Here is a 21,836-nt window from a genome sequence, read left to right on the forward strand (position 1 = left end):
AGATTTAACACTTTGTTGGTTTGGAGTCAGACTTGACTTTTAAATTGAGAGTGAAATATCTTAAAAGTCACATTCACAAACATCTTTACCCTATATGTTAATACCCACTTGTTTCATATTAGGACACATGCGTGTCATTATTTATTTAAAAATACAAGTCCAATCAGATTATCGTAGAATTGTTGACATTTTGTCGATGATCATATTCATTTGGGCCCTGGTAAGAATCTGGTTAACGTCAAGGTACAGAAAGTCATGTGGCACAAGTTGAATGAGAAAGAAAAAATATGTGCATAGTTTTTTTTGTGTAAATCACAAATTGATTTACTTTGACAGATTATGTCATGTAAAATAGATGTAACACCCCTTGTAAAAAGTATTTTTTACTTTGTGTGAGGTTAAACGTTGAATACAGTTTTACTTTGAATAGTTAAAATACTACTGGGACTGGGGGGGTTTGCTGCAGCTGACTTGTATCATGAGAACCGTCTGAAAGCCGAGCAGAGTGATCCCTCTCCGTTTTTCTGCTGCTCTCATATGAGCTCCACTGTTTGTTTTAGGGATGTCGGCCTGGCTACGTCACCGTGTTACATGCGAGCTTACCATTTATGGTAGAGCTAAATCCCAGGATGTGGAATGTGCCGCTCCCAGACCTTGAATTCCTGCCAGAGGATCTCTGCTCAAAGTACAGAGAGAGAGAGAGAGAGAGAGAGAGAGAGAGAGAGAAAGCTCCGGGCAGCCAGACTCAATGAGACACGTCCATTCTTGTGTGGGTTTACATGCAACAGGCCCTCCCACACAGACACAGTGAAGAAGTCCTTGGAATAGTTTGTTTAACACTGAAGCCCTTACGATGTGTTTCAAAGTATCTGCACCAGACAGTGAAAACATTTCTGTCAACATCAGCTCCCTAATGGGATTCTACCTTTATCCATGTGACACGTATGGGAAGCTCAGAGCAGCCAGGATACAGGAAGTGAACCCTGCAATCAGTCAGAAATGTACACAAACACACACCCACTGGTTTAAATGGTTTATTAAATATTGCATAATACCGAAGTCACAGCAGTGTAATAGGATCTTAATTTTTAATATTGTCAATGTAACAGCACTGCAAATTGAAGCAAACAAACCAAACCTGTTGCAGGTTGTGCGTCTCATTAAACTATAATCCATCCTTATGATTATTAACCATTACGTTGAAGCATGGTGTCACACCTCTAGGTACTTGCACAGTAACCGACAAGTTCTTAGTAAATGTGCTCCTGCCGCAGAGAGCAGGACTAATGGGAAACACCATGGGTTACATTAAATATGTAATAGATACATTTCAGTGATTCTCCCAAGAAAAACAAAAACAAACCTTAAATGAAAATGAGGCACAATTTTGCATCTAAACATATAAGGCATTATGATGCTCACAAATGGCAACGTAATGTTTGTATGAGTCAAAGCTCCTGTGCTCAGTGATGCTCCACTCTGTGCTTTGCCAGAAACCCTTCAGGTAAATAAACCACCGCGAGTGACCCGAGAGATCGCTCCCGTCGCTCGCAGTCTATTTTCTTTATCTTACATATTTACAGTCCTACTTGTGCCGTGCTGCTCAACAGTCTGTTGTGTTCATTCAAGATGAAAAGTCCGACATGTTTGAATTTTTTTACAGATGTGAACACAGTCAACGTCCACATTCATATAATTATACATTCATACATCCTGCGATGTGTCTTATGTATCACAGAGACAATCTATAGTGAGTTGTGTTGTGGTTGGACGAGTGAAAAAAAACAAAAACTTTTAGCCAGCAGATGCTTTTGTGGTGTAACAAAATACCTGAACATTATATCAGTGCTGAACAAGCAAACCCACAATGCACTGTGTCACACTATGTGTGTTATCTTGTTGAGACAATATCCCCCTCTGCTATTGTTGGCAGAGTTGTCAGTGGTTATCTGCACAGGAAGACACGCCCGGTTTTGTCTCAACTGGGAGGACGAAACATCGATCACTACTGAATTTAGTTAAATTAATCTAGGTAATCAGTTATTAGAACTTCACTTTAACACGTACGCCTCAGCCACATACAGCTTCAGACAATGTTCCAGTCAGGTCACTGCAGAACTGTTTGCACATTCAGATGCAAACAAACAAAGATATAGTAAATGGGATCTAGTGAGCGTTTCTATACTTCACATCGCGTTTCAGAATGTGTGCACACAGGCAGTCACACAGAGCTTTACTGAAACTGATCGTCTGGCACCATTTGATTAGAAATGTGTGGACTAAGAAAAGGATCCGATTGCAGCTACTTGTTTCTCCTGGCATCCGCTAATCTGACTTTAAAATGCTTTTTTTGGAGCAGTTGCTCTATACAAGGTGCACCCATTTGCAGCTCAGAGCAGGCCCCGACAAGCACCGAGAACGACTGGGGAGAGCTGTTCTGCCAAGGATTGATGTGCACGTCGCAGCAGCTGATGACAACAAGGAATTCGAAGGAAAACAGGAGGCGAGAGAAACATTACCCGTGCATGCAGAGGGCGTATTATTCTCACTGTGTGTGTTAGAGGATGTGATGGTTTCGGGAGCTGTGTTCTCTGCAGGAGGACGTCTCTGATGTGCTGATAGCAGAATTCAAACAAGTCTCTTCCATCAGGGAGCTACTGAAGCTCAAAGACTCCTCACCCTGTCTGTTTTCTTTAAGCTGAATGCAAATACAGAGGCGTCAGCTGATAATGTTTCATGCTCCGACTTGATTTGTCAATCTCTTATTGATTTTACAGTGCATGCTGTCCTAATGCTGACTTTATTATTCGAATCATTCCATTAACTGTAATACCCAACCTGTAGTCACGACATATGAAAATATCTAGCTGCATTAGGAAGGCCTCTTAAACTTCTCTGTACACATTTACATGGCTTAATCATACAAACTTGTCAGTAGGGGCAAGGTTAGAATCTCAAAACGCATTCAAAACTCAATACGATTATTTTCTAAGACACCTCGCTGGCTTGATCAGCTGTTTTTGTTGTCTATTATCTTGTTAAAGGTGGGCTCTGACTAAACATCCAAACAGGAAGTTAAGTGCTACCACGCCTGTACTGTGGTCGAGCTGGAGCCAGGTGTCACCCAGTAGCTACCTTACAGGCGTCAGGCATCAGCAAACACATTTACTTATACTTCAAGAGGTTTTCTTTAAAATAAAACGACAAATAAATAGTTAATAGGATGGCATAGACGCAGCTTCTCTTCACTGCTACGTGACATGCAGCACAACACCGGGATTCTGTGTTTGTGTTGGATGTGGGAACAGAGAAAAAGAGAAGCAGGCGAGTTTGTCGTCATGCAAATGACTGACTGTTATGAAAATGAAGGCAATACTGAACTGGTATCTAACATTTTTCAGGTTGAACTGAGTTGTGAATGCTGCATTGTTCTTGAAAGAGAACCAATACTGACTTTATGGTGATTCAGAACACGTAAAAGAAAGCAGAACAGATATGTCAGACCAGTTTCTAAAAGGATTTGAGTTTTTAAACCCGAGAGGATACGACACTTTCTTTCTTACAGGAATGAGTCCAAGAGTGAAGCGTCACATTAAAACTCCACACACATGTACGATAAGTTGATCCAAACACTGACGGGTTTTTCTTCTGGAAGTTAAATCAAATTTTTTCTTAACTAATCACCCCTGTCCTGAAAGGTAGCTCATGAAAAACAGCTCTGACCCCACAACAACACACAAAAATACATTTTGACTCCTCCAAAGTCCAGTTCAGGTAATACGATCCTCTCCTTGATCCATAAACTCTGCTCTGCTGCCTGCCTCCACGCTGAGGTGCTACGTAAACATGTGTACTGTTGAGTTACAAGGACGAAATGGAAGCAATTATCTGTCCAATGAAAGCTAGTTTGCAGAGGGGTTTCTCTTCCACATGTGGCGATGGACGTATTCTGTTGGGAGGTGTGTGAAATGGAGGGCAGGGTGGTGTACAACAAACTGAGGTCTGGGCAGTGAGCCGTCTCCGTCTTCGCCTCGTGCAGTTTTGACATACCTCAGGCCGAACCGATCACTTCCTCGCAGACACACTGATTTGGCTGGCTACAATGACTATTCTATCCAACAGCCATGCGTGATAGTAATGACTTCCCCAAGCTCGACAGGCAACCGTGTGTTACAGCCCGATTAGATATCTTTACACTTTCGCCTCCTTCACGTAATTCCCAGGGAAAGTCCCAAACTGTTTCGTCCTCTTTGAGGTACCTGTGGAGAAAGCGGAGGAGAAACACTGATCAGGAAAAATACATTTAAAGGACTCTCTCTTAATACTGTCTTAATGTAAAATACTGTCTTAATGTAATGTCATGTGTGATGTACTGTGTTTGTGGACAATGTTAATTAGGGATGGGGGGGAAAAATTGATTCAGTTACAAATCGCGATTCTTGTGAATGACGATTTTAAATCGCCATGCTGCCTCCAAAATCGATTTAAAAAAAAAAAAAAAAAAACCAAACATATTTATTGGTCTATACAGGGGGGGGGGCAAGTTGACCAGCTCTTGTTTTTGCACAAGAATCTAAACATACCCAAGCACTAGCTTTGCATCGCCTACATGCAGACAACAATAAAGCATAGCCTACTTTTTGTAGGCTATTTCAAAGTTGAAATAATGAATGAATTTTTATTCATTCTATTTAATTTACCTTTAATTTATTGTTTAAAAGTAGCCTAAGTGGCATACATTTCTTAATCTGTCAGTTTGTGTGCAGTTGACTGGGGCTATACAATAATAGGGAACATTCTTATTTATTTTCTCTATTGGCTGCCCGCGGTCATTAAGTTAATGTTAATATTTGAAATAAAACTTGTAAAGCTCTAAGTGAATTTGACTGTGTTGTATTTGAAGGAACGATTCAACTTTTTTCCATGGTCCAATATTTAAAAAAAATAACAACCAAAAGAAATCGCAGGAAATCGTAATATCGAATCGCAATACTTACAGAATCGCAATACCCAAAGAATCGCAATACATATCGTATCGCCGCCCAAGTATCGTGATAGTATCGTATCGGGAGGTCCCTGCCGATTCCCGTCCCTAATGTTAATGTGTAACTAAATTCTGATATGCCTGGATCCTGATGGCTTGGGCCCAAGACATCCATGCAGAGTTAACCCCACTAGCCTAAGACTTGTACCCGTGGCACCGAATTTCATGTTAAAAATGATTGGATGTGATGTACTGTATGACTGCATTTGATAAAAGTAAATAAAAAGAAAAATAAAAATAAAAAAAAATAAAGGACTCTCTCTTAATAGCTACGGTTTGAGTAGCAGTATATTTGAAATGTTTTGCAAGCCCTGAGCATGTCCCTTGCACTCAATCACCCACTGTCATTCTTTAGAAACTCTATAGGGAACTATGTGACTCAGTGAAGATGACTCTACTTCTCCAGGAGACCTGAGCGTGCACATTGCATGCATGCACGTAGCCCTTTGGCTGTCATGCTGTAGAAACCTTATTTGGATTAATGTGAGAAGGTGAGTGTGACTGCATGTCTGAGGAATCTCTCCCGAGGCACATACCAACAAACCAGCCGTCGTCGCACTTTTCCATGACGCTGACGAGATCTCCTTCTCGCAGCTCCAGCTCGTCTTCGTTCTGCGGCAGGTAAGTGTACAGAGCCTGGAAACTGGAGCGGGACACAAAGAGGAAAATGGTCAACTTGCAATTCAGAGTAGACACATTAAAATTTGGCAGTAAAACCAAAGAACAGATCCTACTCACACTCCACAATTAAGACGACCGGGCTCCGGACTGCTGCTGTGTGACTGGGGTTGCTGGGAAATGATGAGAAATTGTTTACTGGGGTGGGGGTACAGTCTATTGACAGAGTCATGAGGGTGGTGGGCTAGGTTGCTGCAGTACCTCACCGAGGTCTCAGCTATATTTAAGATCTCATTACACACTGCCTCCTAGTAGTAGTGGTAGTAGGAGTGGGTGAAGTCGTCAGTGAAAGACAGACAGCGGGCCCCACCCAGAGTCCCGGAGGAGGCCGAGGTGAAGTTGAGGAGGGAGATGAGGAGTTAGAGAGGGAGCGGGGGGCGAAGGGCGAGACAGGAAGTGAGGTCCAGTAAGTAGTAAGGGAGAAAAGGAAGTGATCCGTTAAAAGCCGGGAGAGAAAGCGGAGGAGATGTTGGTGGAGCCCGGTAGGAGAGCCATGAAAAGGCGGGACACCAGAGTGAGAGCATGTAGACAGGAAACATGAAATATTAGTTCACTTCTTACAAGATATTTTTCAGAATGAACATGCAGTATTAAAGGAAGCTGACAGGTTCAGCTTAAAGGAATACTTTGACATTGTGGGTCAAAAACTCTTCTTTTCCCTGTTGAGCGTTTCACAAGAAAAGGAATTCCTCTCTTATCACACAGGAGATTACGTTTTCACCACAGTCCGTTTGTTTGTTTCTTTTGTCAGCAGGATTACGTGAAAACTACTGAACAGTTTTTCAGGAAACTTAGAGGAAGGATACAACTCTTTAGGCCCAGATCTGGACAAAGTGGTGGATTCAGGGATCATTTTTTTCACTTTCTTTAATATTGCAGGTTTTTTTATTCCAAGTAAGTGTGAAAATGGTGAGACAGAATGAGGGAGCATAGGGCTGGGTCGGAATCAAATCCACAACCACTGGAAGGGGACTTAAGCCTCTGAATCCGGGGCGCCGACATGTTTTTGACATTTTCACAAATTTCCCAGTAAACAATTCATGGATCTTGATGAAAAAAATCATATCTAGGGAACTGATATCCGTAAATGCGTTTATATCAGGTTTGCGCTCGACTGAGGGCCATTGTAGTTTAACATGAAGGTGAAACCAGCAGCTGCTTGGCTCAGCTTAGCATGACTACCAGGGAAAACAATGTTAAAGCCACGATGACCAGTTTAAACAACTTCTGGACTTATCGCTATACTTGGTGACCTTTAAGATAGAGTCTCCAATTTGCATGTCTTTGGACTGTGGAAGGAAGCTGGGATTCTAGTTGGGGATCTTCTTGTTGTGAGGCAACAGTGCTCATCACCACCCCAGCCTGACAACCTATTTTAAACCTTGTGTATATATATATATATAAATGGTTATTGTATTATGTCACACATATGCAAGTTAGCACCTGACATAATTATATTTCCCCAAAATGTCAAAGTATTCCTTTAATGAAAAGATTGTCCTAATATTTCACATGAGGCACAAATGTAGAAGACATAATGAGAGTTACAGATGATGTAAGTCACACTTTGAAGGAGAGGATGTTAAATGAAGTTGAACATAAAGTGAAGCCACTAAACAACCTTCACATTGTTTTTGTGACTCTTCAGTGGAGCTCCAAAGGAAACTCTGTACCGTCTTACCGCATATGAGTTCACGTTGTTGTTGTCCTGGACGTCAAACAGCATCACAGGGCTTCTGGAGCTCCGCCCATGATGGTCGGCCTCGTTCTTCATGAACTGCAACACAACAATGTCACATCAGCGAGGGATATTTCAAAGTAAAAGCCCCCAGGCGATCGCACTTCGTATCCACCTGCTGTAAATGATTGTCATACTTCAGAGACAGTCGGGTTTCACTTCCTTATAGGAGGAAATTTCAACCTTGCAGCAAGTTTTGAAACAGAGGCCAACACCTGAAAGCTATATATATTCCCTAGTAAATACTGCATGTCACTGTCACAAATACACCTCCAACCTCCAGTGGCATCCAGGTTATGACACCTCTGAATAGAACAACAACATGCAACCATATGCTGAACTCTGTGCGGACACTCGGGCTCTCAAATCAATCCTCATGTTGTTCTCAACAGTTCGGAGTTCTGAACCTGAACTCCATTCCCACTGACACACTGTGAGCAGTTTGCGTGTTAGTAGAGCACAACAACATGCAGACTTGCAGCTGTAGGTTTAATGAGGTCAGTGTGACGAGGTTTAACTTACTCTGCCTTAACCAAACCAGCAGATTAACCTATTAAACGGCTAAAATCGACTTCAGGTCAAATCAACGAGTTAGTCACGTCTTCGGTGCTTAATCACACTTTTCGTTTTAGGGAATCAAACGGAGGCCGAGAGCCTGTTTTCAGGAGTGAGCCTGAGATGCAACACCGCACACCATGCTGAAGATACCTCTGCAGGGCTATTTCGCCTGCTGCCCGGGGCTGCGAGACCCCTGTCCCCCTCTGTGCCTTCCCCCTCCGGCAAATCCTTCTCCCCCCTGAGCCAGCCCTCCAGCACCGGCCCGCCGCCGCAGGGACTCATGCTTCGGGACAGATTCGGGGAGGGGGGGAAGAGCAGGAAGTCCTCCCCGGTCGGTGGGGTGAACATGAGGAAGGGCGTAGTGGAGTTGGGTCTGGGCGGGTACGGCGGGGGCAGGGGGGAGGCAGATGGGGAGGCTGTGGGGGAGACGTAGTAGGGACTGCCAGTTATGGTGGGCACGGGACTGACGGAGAAGGGTGGGGGCAGGTACTCGCCGCAGCGGTAGGACCCGCTGGGCAGCGGCGGCAGGGGAGGGGTCGGGGCGGCGGGGGGGCTCCCTCCTCCCACCGTCAGGGAGATCCACTCGGAGGAGATGGCGTGGACCTCGGGGGACACGGAGCGGCAGGGGGGGCGAGGGAGGGGCAAGGGGGAGGTGGTCAGGCGGTTACGATACAGCTTTTTTTTTTTACAATAGGATGAAGAAGAGGGGATGAGAGAAAGAAAAGGAAATGAGAAATAAAACAAAGTTCATGTGACAGATAAATTAAAGGTGGGTGGGTGTTTTTTTCTGGATTCAGAGACAAAGCATTGATGAACAACAGATCTGGGTCGGCTCCATGGACGAGTCCCAGGACGGAGCCGGAGGTTTGACTCAGAGTCCTCACCTGTGGAGAGGCGTTGGTGCTGCGCTGTGGCGACTGGCTGAGGGGAGGGTCCTGGTACTCCAACCCATTTTTGACACGGGGTCTTCTGTGCACCTCCACGTAGGTGACGGGGAAGATGCCTTGGCGGTTGGTCCCGGCCACTTTGCCTTCGTACCAGTTCTCGTCAACTCTGCGAATGAGTGTGATCCTCTCTCCCTGCACATGAACAGAACACGATGATACATATTGTTAAAAGTGTCTTCTTTTGGAGAGACAAATGAGGTGAAGTATCACTATTTAGAAATACAAGTGCTACAAAATGTTCTTCACACCTTCCTGAAGGACATTTCCACCACTGTGTCCCCGTTGAAGTTGAAGCGGGCGACGGCTTCTCCGTATTCCAGCACCTGGACCGGGGCACTTTTCTTTGGCTGGGCTTTCTCTGTGGGCGGAAGGAGCTGCACAACAAAGACAAATAACAAAACTGAATGATTAAACACAAAAAACCAACATGAATAGGACTCAAATTGAATTTACTGTTTAAAAAAAACTGTTTCTACTGCAAGAATCATTATTTTGGGTAAAGAAAGGCAGAGAGCTCCCACGTACCTCGACGTAACTCCGGGGGAAAATGCCAACTCTTCCGTGGTGCTCTCCTTCGAACCAGTTTTGATCCACCTGTCGAATGATGTACACGATGTCTCCCTTTTGAAACGGTAGTTCCCTGGAAAGGTTTTAAACAGACAGATGCTCATGATAAATGGATGGAAAAAAATGTTTTACAATGTGACAATTAAGCAGACCATGGTCCAGTGGCACAGTTTTATCTGCTTCATGTGGTCACACTCTGGCAGCAGTTAAGTTGTAAATGTTTTACGGTTATTCAACTGCACTGTTTCATCATCAACCCCTATGAGATACTCATAGGTCAGAGATAGTCAAATCAATGTCTACGCTGCTTCAGTAAAAATACACAAGGTCGAAGCAGTTACACATTATCATTGTTGCATTGAATTGATATAAATTGTCAAGTCAAAGTTAATATATAGCATGTTTATAACAACCAATGTTGACCAAACTGCTAAAAAACACATGAAACTACATGAAATAACATAAAATACTTTTGCTAAGATCTTGGGATAAAGAGTTTTTCTTTTTCTAACATCTTTACATACAGATTCGGGTCCTTTACTTACTTTAGAGTTTCTGCTCTGAAGTCAAAGCGAGCCATGGCCGGAGTCCTCTGTGGAGATATACAAAGAAACTTGTCTGAGTCTCATTTTATGTTTTTTTTGATAACAACTATACAAATATAGCTCTTCATATTATTGTTAATGAAAGTTTTCCTAAAGACTCAATACTCTTATGTGTGTAATTTCATCCATGTCATTTTTAACAGCTTTGTCATTCATGTATATAAAGAAAGGACCTCTGTGATTTCCGTGAACTGTAAATCTGCCCGAGTTGTCCTCCTCTGCACGTAGATATTCTAGCAATGACATGAATGATGTGCTCGGGCCTGACTGGGTTACTTGTCCTCTGGAGCATGCTCAGTTAGAAACCACTGTGGGCTGTTTGCTGTCACACGGGCCTGACCAGAGGAGCAGGGGCAACTAATACCAGTTTCATTACAACTAGATATACATTACAGTGTGCGCTGTGGGAGTGAAGTCTTAATGGAAATATTCAGTCATAAACTCCACGACTCATTCTCTCCATTCTACTGCTGCTCTCACCCTCTCTCCTCGGGGGGAGAGAGAGCCATCTGTGTGTACAGAAATCCTGCTGACAGGCCCCTCCCCTCCCCGGCAGCCCGAGTCAAACACAAACTGACGAAGCATCTGTCGTCTCTTTTTCCTGCTTACACAAGGATAAGACGCAGCCCTGCATTGTACCTCTACGCCCGATTTCCTCTTCTCTGTGTTATCTGTGATGTTGAGCAGGTCTCCGAAGCGCTCGTTGGTGATGAACTGGTGGCGCGTCGGGACAATGCCCGTGTGTCGCCTGGACGCCGTGTCGGCCTCTTCCTGTTCCCGCTTCAGCCGCCGCTGCTCCTCCAAGATTTTCTGCCAGGAAACCAGACGGATATGTTTGTCCCCTCCAGATATGGTTCTCTCTTCTACTCTTTTATATCATGCGACACATTTTTTTTTGTGCAATGCATAATATATGGTTTCCTCATTCTTAACACAGCTCTCTTTACTTAAGCACTATCACGACTAGGGTTGCAAAGGGGCGGAGAGTTTCCGGTAAATTTACGGAAAGTTTACGGAAAGTTTCCATGGGAAGTTTAGTTCGGGAATTTTGAATAAAAAATTAATATGCAAATTAAACGCTGTGCAATAAAAACATCATTCAAAACTATTTTAGAGATGTATGGAATGCAGCACACGATGTCTCATGTGTGGAGACATTTCACCCCATCCAATGTAGAAGGAAAGGCTGTGTACATTTGCAAATACTGTGCAAAGACCTATGTTAAGAATGACACAACGATGCAGAAGCATATAGTCAAGTGCCCAAAGTTTCGTCAGGCCTCAAATCAACCTATGGCAAAACAAAATGTTTATATTTATGTCTGTATATGACAAGGTAAATACAGTTAGTATAAATTACCCACAACATTTCCAGTTTATTTACGTTAATTCCCGTTTATTCCCGTTAATTCTCGTATATTCTCGTATATTCCCATTAATTCCCGTTAATTTCCATTGAAAGTTTCCAACTCTGAATATTCCCGGAATTTTGCAACCCTTATCACGACTCACGGAGATGTAAAATGTGAAAGTTCGGTGTAACTGAGGAGTTAATTCACCTCTTTGTCCCCGTGGCGCCTTCGCAACACTTCATCCTGGTTCTCCCCGTGAGCTGGGGACGAGTCTGGAACAGAGACAGAAGGAGCGTTACGCCATGAAGACATTTTATCGCCAAACCTCAAGCCACTTCACGTTATAGAAACCAAACTTTTAAATAATAAGATGATGACATTACAGTGAACTCCTCCTCCTCCTTCAAGTGAACAGAATCTTCAAAATATACAATAACTACTGCACAAACATGCATGCTTTGTATCTCTCCATCGCTAAAGACACACAAACACACCCATCAAAAAAAGCCAAATGTAATCCTGCATGCACAGAGGAATGAACACAGAATGACCGTATGTGTGTTCATGAAGAATAAAATAAACACAGGAGGGAAAATATGAAACCTGCTGGATCTTTGCCAAAGGAAAACAAACATGAAGTCATGGTTTTTACTAATCAACCAACCAGCATCCATTAGTTTAGTAAAGTTTCTTATTAACTAGTTAACTATTACTTTATGTACTTCTCACAGCACCATAGATGTTTCATTGTGTGTCAGTGAGGGACACAAGAAACAACTATCTAGTTTGAGTACCTGCTTATGTCAAAGAAATCAAAAGAGTAAACTTCCTGTCAGGATAAAACAAACTTCTCATGATGGGGGGGATGAAAGACGGCTGATGTGAACACTTCCCAAAAAGTAGAAACAAATAAAAAGATATATAAAATAAAATAAAACAGATATACAGACATGGTGAGGCATCAATTTGAGAGAGTGTATGCAATGTTTTACCACAATATCCTGCATAAACATTACAGATGAATGCTGGGATTGTAGCTTAAGTGAAGTCATCGCCAATGTAAGAGTTTATATCTCATTATGAATAAAACAAAAGTTAATAACCGATATATATCCTGGGCTGAAATGAACACAGAGCACAGTCTGATTCAATGTAATGCTTATGCAGACTCCAGCACTATTACATACACGTCAAATATGATGTCACAGGGAGATATATATACATTACCAAAAGCTGCCTGAATCTCCTACAGTGTTTTGGATGCATTTGTGGGACGATACAGATTCACAGGGAAAATGGAAGGGCACCACACAGCACACTCAGAATGAAATGGAAGGCGTCCCAGTCACTTTGTAAACACAGCACACAGACTAGAGATGGAGGGTGGCGGCGTCGCTTTGCGGTGAGAGAGGGACACGGGGTGAAGAGAGAGTCGAGATAAATGAGTGACCACAGAGGGAGGGGAGAGGAGGAGGTGACAGTGGTGAGGGGGATGGAGATAGCCACCTCTGAGGTGAGCTGCCAGCGGCTGCAGTAGGTTCCCGTTGGCGTCCAGGCCCTGCCCGTTACTCAGGTGGTCAGTGTCGCCCCCGTCTCCGTTACTCAGCCTCTCCAAGACCTCCAGGGAGGAGAGGCGCTGAGGGATCAGAGGTCTGGGCTCGGGGGACAGGCTGCAGGGCCTTGGGGTCACCTTGGTGGCTAACAGGGTTCTCCGAGTCTGGTTGGACGGCAGGTTCCTCCGGGGTCTGAAGGGAGCAGGGCCCATGAGGAAGAGATTCCCGGGCAGCGTGGTCTTCTTCTCCGCAGGCGGCGGCCTCTCCTGTTGGGTTGTGGCCTGCTGCCTCTCGTGTCGGAGGATGGTGGTGAAGCGTGTGTAGGAGGCCGGGCAGGAGCCTTTGCATTTGCTGGGCTTGAGGTGGAGCTGGTGGTTCAGGTGGTGCAGGAGGTGGTGGTGGTGGTGGTGCGGATGGTTGTGTTGCGGAGGGGATGCTGTCAGCAGCTGTAAGGGACTCTTTGAGGCACCGACCATTTGGTGGTTGAGATCTGGTGAACTTTTACTGAAGATCTGCTCTACCTCCAACTCAGTGCTACACGGGGACTCAGTCCTGTTGTTGTGTCCATCATCTGAGAAGCAAGCGGCCTCCTCTACCGTCACACTGTTGGGCGGCAAGGCCTCCTGCTCAGATCTCTTGGCCTCTGGCTCCACAGGGGAGCAGGCATCCGTCTGGGTGGCGTCGGCCACCAAAAGGGACTCGGCTGACACCGCAGACGTCATGAAGAGGTGGGAGGGGATGTGTTCGGGGCTTTGGCTATGGCTAGAGTTCAGGGTGGGCATGGAGGAGGAGCGGCTGGGCGCTGGGGTGGACCGCTGGATGATCATTTCAAACTCGCTGACCCGTGACGACACCGCATCCCGAGGAATGTTACCCCCGTCATCCGCCTCTGACCTCTCACCCCCGTCGGCCTTAGCCTTCTCAAAGAGGGAGGCCAGGCTCCGGACGCTGCCGTGGGGGCTGCAGCCGGCCGAGCTGGGCCGCTGGATGTGATGCATGGTCCTGTACAGGCTGGAAAACTCATATGCACTCCTCCTAATTGCAGGGGAGCGATTCCCGAGGCCATCCAAGCACTCGTTCCCACAGCTGTACTTAGAGTCCGAATATTGCCCACTCTCCCTTTCCCCTGCTCCAGCAAAGTCTGTGTCACATGGCCCCGTGTACAGGTCCTCACAGCTGTGGGCCTTCGGGTGCCTGAAAGTTTGAGTCCTGCTCTCCTGACTGTCACCACTGGGCGGCAGCAGCTTGGGCTTGAACTTAGAAGGCAGGATTTGAGGTATGCAGGCTTTGGCAGCAGAAAGAGGCTTCTTACTCTTACACTGGTTCCCTATTGCATTACTGGCAAGAGCCGATCGACTATTTACAGAGGAGCAGGGTGAAATTATATAGCCATTCCCACCTTTATAATCCACTGGTAAGCATGCAGGACAACAGAATAAACAACATATTAGATTACAATGGTTCACAGGTTCACACACATACACACTAAAACAGAGTCAGGCACATTTCTACAGTAAAGAGTCCAAATTCCATCGAAAGGAGATGAATTTGTAAAATGGAAAAAGGGGGGAATTTACTGTCTAACAGATGCCTGCATTAGTATCACTGTAAACAGCAACATAACAAGGGAAACATAAAGTATTAACACAGTAATATGCCATGAAATGTTATGTGATGTTGGACATATTATTGGAATTCCGAGCACTGACTGAAGTAGCTACTCGAATTTAGAGGAGAGGGAAAATATAAATGTCATTTTTCTGTGTCTCCCACATAACTGCTGCATGTACAGCTTGAACCTTCTCCTCTACTTTTAGCAGTTTGACAGGCAGCTGCAGTGATGAATGGCCCGTAGCACTGCTGTTAATCCACACACTGCTCCCCTACAGAGTTGTAAATACAAAAATGCATCCTGACTCAACCTGGCCAGTAAAACCTTCTGAGAGATACTCGTGTTCCGTTCCTGGCTGCAGAGTGTGTTTGTGATATAGCACCACAGATGGGAGGGCGGGAAAATGACTTTCACATGCTGCGAAACACCGCAGCATCTGTCACATTCGTGTCTGCCAGAGAAACAGACACTGAAGAAAATCAACACGATATTTTAGCCATGTGGCGAGTAAGGAGTTATCAATCTGGCCACTAAACAGCCCCCACGGAGGATTGTTTCTTCTAAAAAGGCACAAAGATTAATACAATTTTTGTTTCATTTCATGAGCACAAGACAGAAAACACATGATGCAGTGTTTGGATTCAGCACTCGGTTGTTTCTTTGCGCTTTTCCACACTTCATCTTGTGTGTGGTGAACAGCGAGCGACTCTAACGATCACGATGGTGCCTCTGCCAGGAGGCTAATGAAAGAGCGTGCTAGTCAGTTGACTGGAGACTGGAGAGTAACATCCATTCGCTGCATCCACCCACATTGCGACTGGGTCAAATTCTACACATTTGTCTTGATACACTGTCTTTCCAGAGGTAATGTAAGGGGTCACACTGTCCCTTCCGTTCTCGTCCTTACATCCCTTCCTCTCCTCCTCCAGTGTTTCTCTCCCAGGCCATGTGCTCAGACATTCCATCCCCTGACCTCACACTGACAGCTGACTTCCTCATGCCAGCCCTCCCTCTGTGTCCCCTCTTGTTTATCTCACCCTTGTGTGGGCGCTGCTGTGAAGAGCCGAGCACACTTTATCTCGCCCGGCCCCTCTCATCCCTCCCCGCCCTGGCCCTCTCCGCTCCCTGGCGCTGGAACGCTCTGGAGACCTGCCCTAAGCCTGCCTAGTGACTGGTGGTTCACAACTGGAGCAAGAGGGGGGAAAATCCCCAAGGTTAGCTTCCATAGACTTAGCAAGACAACCTCACTCCCTCCGTGAGTTTTCCAAAGCAGATGGCCAGTATTCACGTTCGGTGAATAACACCAATGGCATCAATAATAAATCAAAAGCGGTTGAAGGAATGAATGCTGCGAGGTGATTGGCCAATACTGTGAAGTCTGGGATAAAATAAAATGTGTGGATTCCAACAGAAATGTAAACGGAAACACATGTAGCCCTGTCTGACACCTTGAGCGGTCCAATACCAGTGTCTGTAACGTATTGGTTCTGTCTCAGCAGGAGAGGCCTTTAATGACCTCCTGTCTGTCCCCACATACACAAAAACATACACACACCTTCCTTTTTACGGGCCACATACGTACAGTGGCAGCTACCTACCTTTAGAGGAGGAAGTGCTGCCCTGGCGCTTGTTTAGGGCCCGTAGACCCTGTAAGGGAATATCGCCGCCCTCCAGGACACTCTTGTAAACATGGCGGTCGCATTCTGGAGCCCCAGGCTCGCTTGTGGATGATCCGCCGTCCGTCTCCACCTCGCTGTGTCCAGACTTGCTCGAGGAGCTAGACAGTGGTGAGAGGAGCGAAGACCGTTAATTAAACACAGTTGAATTCAGTTAGGGGAGTTGCGTTACAAGTTTTTTTATGATGAACAGAGGCTCCCAAAATTGGGTAATGAGCTGTCATATGGTTCTTATTTGGCATATCTCCAGGTAATTCCTGTCTTCTCAGACTTATAGTCCAGGCAAAGTAGCGTTTTACGACCGACTAATTGTAAAAGAATTTTTTTCAGCATAGATCATTTCTATGAGGTGTCCAGAACAACATACTAAAAGTCCTAAGAAATCCTAGTTGAGGAAATATGTTTAATTCTCATCAATGTGTGCCAATAAGGCCTAATTTGCATAGGCAGAAACACCATTCATATGTATGACAAATACATACATAAATTCATTTTCAAAGAAACTTGTAATACAAAAAATGTTACGTTTCATGGCTACTTTCATTGTGTAAAGTTTTATTTTGATAGGAGTAAAGGAAAAAAATAGTCTTTTTGGGGTGTATTGTTGCCGGGCCTTATTGGCACACATTGATGAGAATTAAACATATTTCCTCAAATAGGGTTTCTTAGGACTTTTAGTATGTTGTTCTGGACACCTCATAGAAATAATCTATGCTGAAAAAAATTATTTTACAATTACTTCTATTATTGGCTCCAAAATGGGTTACTTTGCCTGGACTATTAGGGGAGACAAAATAATGAGAGACAGAAAAAAGCCAAACAGCAGAATTTGGGGGATGATGTCGGGAGAAGGCTCGGACTTCCACTCATATCTTCACTCCACAGAGAGGACAACAGGTCTTATCTCTAGAAATATTCTCTGAACAATCCCACATGGTGCACCAGCCCCTGCCATGCACCTGCACAACTCTCAGGTTCCCTCTCTTTCCCCCTGCTCATGTGCTCCTCACGCTGCTCCTCTTCTGTTTCCACAGGCAAACATGGTCATTAAACTGACAGAGGCTCCTATATCATATAGGGGGGAAATGTAACCCCCACACCAACCTGTTTCACTATGATAGGAGGAAGAGGAATGTATTTTCCCAAATGTGTTTTTACATCTGCACAGTGTTTAACAAGCTGGCACAAATCTATGTATACATTAGTCGTCTTGTTCCCCTTCCTCAACAAGAAGCTCTTTCATTGCTGTTGGAAAAACAACATGTGCACTCCTGATTGCAGCGAACCATTAAAATCATGTTGATTCAGGGTTTCTTAGGAGAATTCAATTCATTAAATCTACCAGGAAATGTACAGTACAGGAGTGATTCAAGATTTAAGACAGTCTTTTATGGAAGTGCTGGTGAAATTAGGGGTCAGGATGCTGCATGAGAGAGAGCCAGTGACAGTCTTGTGCTTATAGCAGGTTAATTATCAGGGTGATTATCTGGGTCGATGAGACGTCCTTTAAACAGCTTATATTGAGAGGCTAAATATCCATTTTCCGTCATATACTTTAGCTTTTCTGGTATTTTTCTATGAGAATCACTTTCATGCACAAGCAGTGGGTGTCTACATCCACAGGTTCTTAGCGTTTCATTCATTCATCTACTGACACAACACAAGCACATATGGTTTTGCATTTTAAAAATATTGTCCGTCCTTCAAAATGTCTCCAATTTCAAACAGACCCCAGAGAAAAACAACATCCTGCCCTCACCATATGGGCTTCTGAAGGAAGTCAGTTAAAGACTGACTGAGGGAGGGAGTGAACTTCCACCAGGAACCTTTCCCCTTTCAAAATTAACAGCAAATCAAGTGGGGGAAAAAAAAACTGGATTAGAAGTCTCTTTTCAAATCCTTGGCCATGGTGACATAATGATTGCAGCAGATGGAAAAAGTCTAAGCAGAAGTGGAGGGAGAACTTTATTTCCTCTGGACCGTAGCGCGAAACAGTTTTGGCTCGGTCCATAAATTCCTTAAATTTTACTGCGCAAACCAAAAATAGAAGATGTGAATCTCAGCAGACAAACACAAAAAGTGATCAAGAGCTTGGTAAGCTTTGTCTTTGTCTTAAGCATGATCCGTCATAATCCAGCTGCTGGTCATAGTTCTTCACACACACACACACACACACACACACATACAAATACACACCCATTCAGAAGGAGATAACGGTTTTTGAGTTATGCAGCAGCTGGGCGAGTTCCCTCTATCCCAGTGACATCCAGGTTGCTGTCTTTAAATAAATCCCCACATAGCAGCCATGTGTCCACACTACGACCACCCGAGCCCCCTCAAAAAGCACCATGAAACCCACCCAGAGGACACACACAGCTCTGGTAGCTTCTCGCCTTATTAACGGGATCTCCTCAGGAAGAAGGAGTCCCCCCGAACTGTAGGCGGTTGGAGAAATCTCTCACTGACATTTCTCCTCATATCAAGCCTTAAATAATCATCCACATTGTAGAAGAAGGAGTCAAAGGTTTAAAGCACAATGATCAAAATAAGAGGAAAGGACAGACTTACTACTGGTGCAGGTCGGCGGCTGTTTCCAGGGGGCTGAAAGAGGGGGCACTCTGCAACAAACCAAACAAAGAAGTCATTGATAAATCCACAGGGAAGGTCTCCTCCAGCTAGAACAGAGGCATTAGCTACGGCCAGATTCTCTCTCCTCTCTTCCTCTCTGTCTTTCACTCGCTGCTCTGGCTTTCTGTCTCTGGAGCACCCGGGGGTTCTGAGAGTCTCTGGACTGAGCTTTGGGCATGGAGGAGGAAAAGCGTGTGTTTTGGCCTGCATGCAAGTTGGAGAAAACAAGCGGCAGTGGAGGAGAGTGGCGGGGGTGGGTGGGTGGGGGGAGTGGGCGTGCATCGGTCAGGGGGGCGCCCATGCGGGGAGGGGGCTGTCACTGAGGCAGCCAATGGGAGGCGGTCTCCCACTGAAGCCGTCTCTTTTGTCTGGTATTGAGTCACTCTCATTACCACTGGACCAGACCGGGGGACAATTAACCAGCTGGTGGTGCAGGCAGGCCAAATTACACACACACACACATGTACACACACACACACACACACACAAATGTACACGCACACAAACACACACACACAAACACACACACACACACACACGTACACACACACACACATGTACACACACACACACACACACACACACATACACACACACACACACACACACACACACACATGTACACACACACACACCACACACACACACCACACACACACAAACACACACACATGTACACACACACACACACACACACAAACACACACACACTCACACGCATACACACTCTCTCTCTATCTCACACACTCAAGAGGGTCAAAAAGAGACACAAATGCTAAAAGTAAAGAAAAACATTTATAACAATGTTATAAACAAACAGAGGGAAATAAATGAACTGTGAGCACCGAGTGAGTGAATAGACATTTAAAAGGTTGAGGAGCAAAGGTAGTTATTCAGTTATTAAGGTGCAGATATTATCTTCAAAACACAGGGGTGGTCCTTCGGTGTGGCAGCCCCCCCCCCTCAGCCTTTTGAATGGTTTCGAGCCGACTAAATTTAGCTCACTGTTTCTGTTGCTTCCCCGGGTTCGGACGTCACAGCAGGCAAAAATAACAGACGTGACACCGGCACTATGAATAAGAGAGCAAGTGTTGTTTGCAAATACGATTGCACAATCCTCGCCCCGAGCCAGGCCGGCCCTGCAGTTAATACCACATCCACTCCCCCCCACCCCCCCACCACTCCCCCCAAGCCTCCGCTTCCCACACCAGTGACCAGACAAGGAGCATTCTCAACAGTTCATTTGCCACAACATGCTTTTCCACTTAGTTGCTGGGGCAGGACTATCATTAATAACCTTTCAGAATAAATGCCAATCTTTATAAGAGCAAGAACATCAGGCTGGCGAGTCTATTTATAAAGCCAAATGTTCCATGTCAACTCAGAGAACACGCCAGTGTCAGTGAATAATCTGCAGCTCTTCCTTGGGCTCTATAGGTCCTGTGTCCTGCTGTCGGGGGGTAGAAGATATTGTCCTCTGGCAACCCTGGGTAACTGGGCTTACACACAGACACACAGCAGAGCAGAGTGCAGAGTAAACAGGAAACAGCCGTGGGAGGCTTATCTGAAGAAAAGAAAAGGAATCTAAATCTGGTTATTTACAAGATGCCTAATTAGTGTCAGTTCATGTGAAGGTGTCTTTATGTGAAAGGGTAAAGCTTGTCACTTTCACACTCTGACATCACTTAACATCCCAGTGCTCTGAGATGGCTGCATAACTTTCTCTGATCCGGCTAATGAATTTGAGGGGTCACACTGAAGATAGAGGCAGAGAGATGCTATAACAGATTTGACTGATATAGGGACACACTTGGAGCATGAAACTGCTTCCTCGAGGCAGTGACAGTGGGAAATGTCTGAATATGGACATGAGCGGAGGCCTCGGTGAGTCAGTGGAACACCGATGACAACGTTTCTGCAGAATTTCATGCGCGTGTTTCCTAACAGGTGTCCCCGGGCCAGTCAGAGCTCCGGCTCCTGTGCGCCGCTTTCATATTCAAAATAGCGATCATGAGTAGGTCATGGTAACACGATTCCCATTCTTTCCAGCACCTTATTTGTGTTGATACGTTCTCATGAAAACAAACAGCTAGCCCCGGTGTGAAGGGCCGGTTATAGCCGCGGGCGCCCCTCATCTCAGCTCTGCTAAATGCTTAAAGGTAAAGGTTAAGTGTATAACAGAGGTTAAATATGAAAGCACAATGAGCTGGTGGGCTTACAGAGTTTCCTCCTTTAGAATATGTCAGGTGGTAGGGGGCCGGCTCTATGGAACTCAGCGCTGAGACACTGTGGCAGCAGCCCTCTTGTCAGCATATGCTCGACAGATGGAGTCACTCTGTCGGTCGCAGGGGGCCGAAGCGCTCTTCCTGACCAAAGCTATGTGAGGAATTCCAGCTCCAGCTCGCCGTGTATATCGATGAGCCGGCGTTCTGACCGTAACTGTCACTGGATGTGTTTTCAGATTCCCCCCTGAAGGGAGAACCTGTTAATATTAATCAAGAGGAGCATTATTGTGATTACACACAGGTGTCACTCTTACTCAGGGGCTATTAGGTGACTATCAGCGGATGAGTCATGATGATTTGACAGGACACCGTAGAGAAGAAGAAGAAAAACTGTCGTGTGGGATTAACAAATGGATTATTTACAGTAAGCCTGCTCTTTAGAGGTATTTGCTTGACAAGTGGCTAATTTGCAGTGGGAAACCACAAGATGACTGTGGTTCAAATACACTTTCCTTACTGTCAAGACGTTCCCTCTTATTATAACACTAGTTCAATAGAAGAAGTGGTTCTCCTCAGCACTGCTCCGGTAATTAATAAGAACAAGAGCGAGCTGGACGAGAGCCAGAGAGGCCAAGCTCTTCATTTAACTCCTA

At 45.1% G+C, this 21,836-nt stretch overlaps 1 protein-coding gene across 1 annotated transcript in view; it reads right to left on the bottom strand.

Moving 5' to 3' along the window:
- Positions 1–1,020: 1,020 nt before the first annotated feature.
- LOC133020309 (sorbin and SH3 domain-containing protein 1) overlaps positions 1,021–21,836 on the bottom strand; it is a 43,128-nt gene continuing 22,312 nt past the window's right edge. Inside the window, exons 15-28 of the mRNA XM_061086821.1 lie at positions 18,899–18,948; positions 16,253–16,431; positions 12,996–14,453; positions 11,697–11,761; positions 10,777–10,947; positions 10,078–10,124; positions 9,491–9,605; positions 9,214–9,339; positions 8,903–9,097; positions 8,169–8,693; positions 7,404–7,499; positions 5,783–5,970; positions 5,581–5,687; positions 1,021–4,259 (exon numbers count right to left, since the gene is read on the bottom strand). Of these exons, the coding sequence (XP_060942804.1) occupies positions 4,192–4,259; positions 5,581–5,687; positions 5,783–5,970; positions 7,404–7,499; positions 8,169–8,693; positions 8,903–9,097; positions 9,214–9,339; positions 9,491–9,605; positions 10,078–10,124; positions 10,777–10,947; positions 11,697–11,761; positions 12,996–14,453; positions 16,253–16,431; positions 18,899–18,948 (3,390 nt within the window). The 3' untranslated portion in view covers positions 1,021–4,191. The remainder of the gene's footprint in view (positions 4,260–5,580; positions 5,688–5,782; positions 5,971–7,403; positions 7,500–8,168; positions 8,694–8,902; positions 9,098–9,213; positions 9,340–9,490; positions 9,606–10,077; positions 10,125–10,776; positions 10,948–11,696; positions 11,762–12,995; positions 14,454–16,252; positions 16,432–18,898; positions 18,949–21,836) is intronic.

The sequence above is a fragment of the Limanda limanda genome, chromosome 15 (assembly GCF_963576545.1).
Source record: "Limanda limanda chromosome 15, fLimLim1.1, whole genome shotgun sequence".
Lineage (NCBI taxonomy): Eukaryota > Metazoa > Chordata > Actinopteri > Pleuronectiformes > Pleuronectidae > Limanda > Limanda limanda.